The following is a 6,030-nucleotide window of genomic DNA, read 5'->3' as shown; positions in this document are numbered from 1 at the left end:
GATTTTTCTACCTCTTTCACCGCACAATTTTAGTTTTTAAATAGGAAATTGTGGTAAACTTATTGAAAACTATTTGAAAATTTGATAGTGTCTTGTTTAGAAACCTCATTCTTAGACAGTAGAAAGCCCTCATATGCTAGATTTAGGGGGTAATTTTTCAAATACCAAGATTTGAGCGGTAACCTTGCAAATTAACATTTGAGGTGTATATACACACACACATAACACATTTAAATTTGATGCATTTTCTAAATTTGAGAGATTTATTCAAAACTTTTTATAGAAATGAATAAGAAATTATAGTTTAGAAAATTATGAACGAAATAACCAAAGTCCGCACCATAAAGAAGATAAGGAATAAATCTTGAAAAAAACATAAACAAGTTTTCATACTTCTTCTGTTTTTTTTTCTTCATTTTTGTGTCGTTAACTGGAAGATGCAACTAGCTTCTTACTCCATATTCTTCATTTTTGTGTCATTAGCTATACTAATTAATTATAGTAACATTATTATCATTTTTTTTTGTACTGTCGATTGTCGATTAGAACAGTCAGACTTGTTTCCACTAGGTTAATTTCGTAAAATATGCAACATCCATGTCCCTCTCTCTAATATTTTCCTTTTTTTTCTCAGTCAAAAAATTCATCATTTGCTCAGTAAAAAAAAAAAAAAATCCATTTTGTTTTCCTTTTTTGCTTCGAAACCAAAACCTTTCGCTGGGTCTCTCGATCGCGATTCAACGGATCCCACGTCCGCCTCTTTCTTCCTCTCCCCGCGATCGGACCTCGAGAACCCTAAATTTCTAGGGTTTCATCTCGTCGATCTTCGATTTTCTCTGTCCCCTCGGCTTCGAGCTCCGGTTCGCGGGGAAAATGGTAGGTTTTCGTCGCACTCGAGGCTTAGATCTGGCGATATTTCTTCGATTTGAAGGAAACAGTGAATTCAGTTTTGATTTTAATTCTGCCTGCATTATCTTTTAGTTCGAGCTGATCAAAATTTGGTATCTAGATCTGTATCTATGAGTGAAATCTAACGAGATTTGTGTATTTTGCTTGTTTTTTGTGTTTGACTTTGTTGCAGCCTCTCAGACTAGAAATCAAGGTATTTTTCAATCTTTTTTTTTCAATTGAAATGTTCGGAAGATACTGGTTAGAAATTTGCTGATTGTGATAAATGAATCAGAGGAAACTTGCGCAAAGGTCAGAACGAGTAAAATCAGTTGATCTGCATCCAACGGAACCATGGTACTAGATGTTCGTTTCCTTTTCTTTCTGATGGTTTTGGATTCTGTTATTTGCTGCTAGTCTAAGTAATGTGAGTGGAAACTTGTGTAGGATTCTTGTGAGTCTTTATTCCGGAAGCGTTGGCATCTGGAATTATCAAACGCAGGTAATTACTTTATTGAAAACTGAATTCATATTGTTTTGTTCTAGTTTTCTTCTTTAGGTCCCTAGTATGGAAATGCAAACCAAGTATATTGAACGGGCCACTTAATTGTTGTAAAAAATTTGTTGTTTATCCTGTATAATATTGTATGCCGTTGTGGTTTTTGTCATTCTTTGTGTTTCTCAACATAACTTGTAAAAAGTTAGCACTTTACCCTGAACTCAATAGTTGTAAGACCAATGTCCTACCAGAGAGATAATATACTCTATTTACATTTTTCATGTTTATGTTACTGCAAATTGGTTTATATATTCTGAAAGGATTAGAAGTGGTTATGTGGTTTGCTTATTGGTGGATGTCGAAAACCTTTGCTGTCACCAGGGGCGGATGTATATAATACTTTAAGGGGGCAATTGCACCCCTAAAGATTTGAGAATTGTCATCTAAATCCTTGTAAAATTACAATATGCTCCCCTAAATTTAAACTATTTGCAACCCAATCTTCATATAACAACAAAGAACTTGAAAGTAGAACTTAATAGCCCATTACATTAAACCATTTGAAATTAGTAGCCTATTTAACTTCTCAAACAATCATGTTAAATGAACCCAAGCATCAAAAGCCCAAACACTAGAACTCAAACAATCAGGTGAAATATGATGCAAATGATAAAGCGTACCAAGTGCAATCCTATCTCCGGGTACTATAGGTTTATAATATTACATTTTTATTAGTAGATAAAAAGATAGTTGTCATCCATCCTAAGAAAATTTTCTAGATCTGCTACTGGTTGTCGCTGTGACTGGAGCTATGTGATCTGCGGTTGTCTTATATAGGAATTTAAATTGATGTGAAGCTGTATGCATGTTGTGAAACCTTATGTAGACACACCGGCATACACGTAAGGACACATAGACATACACGAACCTGCTCGTGTGCACATGCATTTAGGCTCTGGTAAAACTGTTAGGACTTTTGCAGATTAGCATGAAGATCTTTCCCTGCACCTCCATACGCCCCTTAACATAAGCCCACATACCATGGGAGAGCTTTAATAAGTCAAGAAAGTCTGAAGACCATATGCAAGCGGATTTTTGGTGGTACTATCATGCTTAGTCTAGGATGCCATACGGCATAAGGTCATGGTATGTTTTCATCTCTGGGGATTTGTTGAGTTACTAGATGACTGTGGCATGTATAAACCTATCAAATTAAACATGGACAGCTGAAGGGTGGGTGTATACCTCTATGATGTCATGCCCATGGAGCTAGATTGCATTATTCCATAGAAAATTCTTACTTCCGGGAGATAGCACTGAGTTAGTTTGGCCAGTTATTGTGTTAAATAAATACGAGGTGATTTGGAGGTATGTGCTCCTCTCAAATGTTCTATGATTTGTCAGGGGTAAATTTCATAGTGCCTCCTTCTCTGATTTATAACCAAACCGCAAGCCCTACATTCATCAGGTTATTAAGAAATCTATGACATTGTATAATTTTATCGCATTATTTCTTTTGTCATCCTTGGAGTATCAGATGTTATTTTGACATGTGATGTGGTCACACTCATCTTCTTCATCTATTCGTTAGGATAAGGATCAACTTAGGATTTAGAGTTAAGGGTTTGGTTTGGCTTAGGATTATATATGAATTTAGGTTTGATTGTGTTTGGATTTTCACCCTAATTTCTCATAGTCCCGTAACCAATTTCATGTTGTTTAAGTCTTCCACAAAAACTACCCTTACAAACCTTTTAACAAAAACACCAATTAGTGAAACTCATCCACATTGGGTATCAGGTGCATGTTTTCTATGTCGTCTTGTTTGTTAGAGGTTCATTTATAATTTTTGCTGATTATATTTTCATTGAAGTTTCTTTTACATTGTTACAGACTTTGGTGAAATCTTTTGAGGCCACAGAATTACCAGGTATTGCTCTCTATATTGGGTTTGTTTGGGAACCTTGGGAACGTATTTCAGTACCTATACTGGGAATGCATATGCTTCTCTCAGGACAGTAACCTTCATATGTTCCATTATATGGTTAAAATTGGTATGGAAACCACTTCCTAGAAAATTATTAGTTTAATCATCACATAGTGATTATTCAATTAAATTAGAGGTTATCAAAGGATGAAAAGAGATAACTAACTGGATTTTATTGATCTGTCGAATAAATAATAATGTTTGGCCTCATATTTTATTTCTTACCGGTTCATCGAATACCTGAGAATTTTTGCATAGTTTAGGTTTCAGGAAAAGCATATCCAAAAAGAACTTTTCTTGGATAGTCTGCCGATGCTAAGGAATTATGAATTTTAGAATCCTCAGGAATGCATTTCCCAATGATTTTAGTTTATCTGACCAAGTCAATTCTTTTCTGTTGATATTATTTACAGCGCATCTCACGTTTTATATTTGATATTTCAGTGCGATCAGCAAAATTTATAGCACGCAAACAATGGGTTGTTGCTGGGGCAGATGATATGTTTATCCGTGTATACAACTATAATACGATGGACAAGGTCAAAGTATTTGAGGCACATACGGATTACATCAGATGTGTGGCTGTCCATCCAACCCTTCCATATGTGCTATCATCTTCTGATGACATGATGATAAAACTTTGGGACTGGGACAAGGGTTGGATGTGTACTCAAATTTTTGAAGGACATTCCCATTATGTGATGCAAGTCACATTCAATCCAAAAGACACTAATACTTTTGCAAGTGCCTCTCTTGATCGTACAATAAAGGTCTCACTAATTTTTCCTTCTTTCTTTGTTTTCTGGATGTTTGAAATGAAGTTCATCTTTTCTGCATTTATATATTTCTGATATTTTTTATCGACAAGAATGGATTTTCCAGATTTGGAACCTTGGTTCTCCAGACCCAAATTTTACATTAGATGCACATGTAAAAGGAGTGAATTGTGTTGATTACTTTACTGGTGGTGATAGGCCCTACTTGATTACTGGTTCTGATGATCACACTGCTAAGGTCTGATCCGTTGTTGAGTTATTTTGTGTGTTTTTTTAAGTAGCTCTACGTTGATAATTTTGTGGAATCAGGTCTGGGATTACCAAACCAAAAGCTGTGTGCAAACGCTAGAAGGTCACACACATAACGTTTCAGCTGTTTGCTTTCATCCTGATCTTCCCATAATAATTACTGGTTCAGAGGATGGAACTGTTCGCATATGGCACGCAACTACATATAGGTAATTTCTTGATTTCTTCTATCAAAATCCATTAAATAATAATAATAAATGCATCATGTGCAATTTAGCTACTGTAGCTATGGGCATGTACCTTTCATGTTAAATGATTCTGTTGTGTGTGTGTGTCTGTGTCTTTATAAATTATTTGAATTAATGGTTTATGTTCATTCACGTGATCTGCATCATTTTTTATACGATCAATTTGTTATGTAAACTGTCTTTCTCCTTTTCAGCAATTTCTGCTTATTAATAGTCTCTAATATCATCTCTTTCATATATTATAGCATCAATATTCTATCTTGGTTCATGGTTATTGCCACGTTTGCAGGCTAGAAAATACTCTAAATTATGGTCTGGAACGAGTTTGGGCTCTAGGATATATGAAAGGATCGAGAAGGTATATGGTTAAAATTTTTTATGCTTCAATATTTATTTTCTTTCTTGTACAATTAAATAGGAATTCTAAATTTTTTATGCTTCAATATTTATTTTCTTTCTTGTACTATTAAATAGGAACCCTGAGTTGTTGATTGCATAATTAAAATTAGTTATACCATTTTTATTTAGCATACATATTTTGTAAAACCTACATGATTAAATTATAAGATCCTACAAGTAGTTTTGGAAAATCTAGCATTGAATAGTTAATGCATAGGGATGGAAATGAATAGAATCGACTACTAAGGCAATCATATTTGGATTTGTCTAAAATTTTCAAATCTGAATTCGAATATTCATTTATGGAAATTTTCAAATTCTAACTCAAATACTTGTTATTTGATAAATTTTCTTGTCTTTTCACGAATATTTATTGAATGTCAAAGTATATTCATTTTGCTAAAGAATTTGATTTTCAAATAATATTTGAATTTAAAACTGAAAGTTATTCCTTTATAATTATGATGTGTGTCTGTATATGCGTGTGTACACACACATACATATGTATATATACATATATACCCGTGCATATACATGTGTGTATGTGTATTTATAATATATACACATTTTCATATATATACATATACACACATGTATATATATAGTGTGTGTGTGTATATATATATGTATACATTATGTATGTATACATATATACACGCATGCACATGTATATATATACATATGTGTATATGCGTGCGCGCGCGTGTATATATATACACACACATGTATATATAGACACACGTGTATGTATATATATATACATATTTATATATGTTTGTGTGTGTGTGTGTGTGTGTGTATATATATATATATATATATATATATATATATATATGTATATGCGTGCGCGCGCGTGTATATATATACACACACATGTATATATAGACACACGTGTATGTATATATATATACATATTTATATATGTTTGTGTGTGTGTGTGTGTGTGTGTATATATATATATATATATATATATATATATATATA

The 6,030-nt window shown here is 33.3% G+C and overlaps 1 protein-coding gene across 1 annotated transcript in view; it reads left to right on the top strand.

The window, feature by feature from the left end:
- Window positions 680-6,030, top strand: part of LOC109826343 (coatomer subunit beta'-1-like) — a 26,932-nt gene continuing 21,581 nt past the window's right edge. The window contains exons 1-9 of the mRNA XM_020393369.1: window positions 680-876; window positions 1,082-1,102; window positions 1,184-1,245; window positions 1,336-1,390; window positions 3,281-3,317; window positions 3,819-4,144; window positions 4,257-4,388; window positions 4,460-4,608; window positions 4,937-5,005. Of these exons, the coding sequence (XP_020248958.1) occupies window positions 874-876; window positions 1,082-1,102; window positions 1,184-1,245; window positions 1,336-1,390; window positions 3,281-3,317; window positions 3,819-4,144; window positions 4,257-4,388; window positions 4,460-4,608; window positions 4,937-5,005 (854 nt within the window). The 5' untranslated portion in view covers window positions 680-873. The remainder of the gene's footprint in view (window positions 877-1,081; window positions 1,103-1,183; window positions 1,246-1,335; window positions 1,391-3,280; window positions 3,318-3,818; window positions 4,145-4,256; window positions 4,389-4,459; window positions 4,609-4,936; window positions 5,006-6,030) is intronic.

Source organism: Asparagus officinalis, chromosome 1 (genome assembly GCF_001876935.1).
Source record: "Asparagus officinalis chromosome 1, Aspof.V1, whole genome shotgun sequence".
NCBI classification, from domain to species: domain Eukaryota; kingdom Viridiplantae; phylum Streptophyta; class Magnoliopsida; order Asparagales; family Asparagaceae; genus Asparagus; species Asparagus officinalis.
Note: the sequence above shows the minus strand (reverse complement) of the source record. Positions and strands in the feature narration are given on the sequence as shown.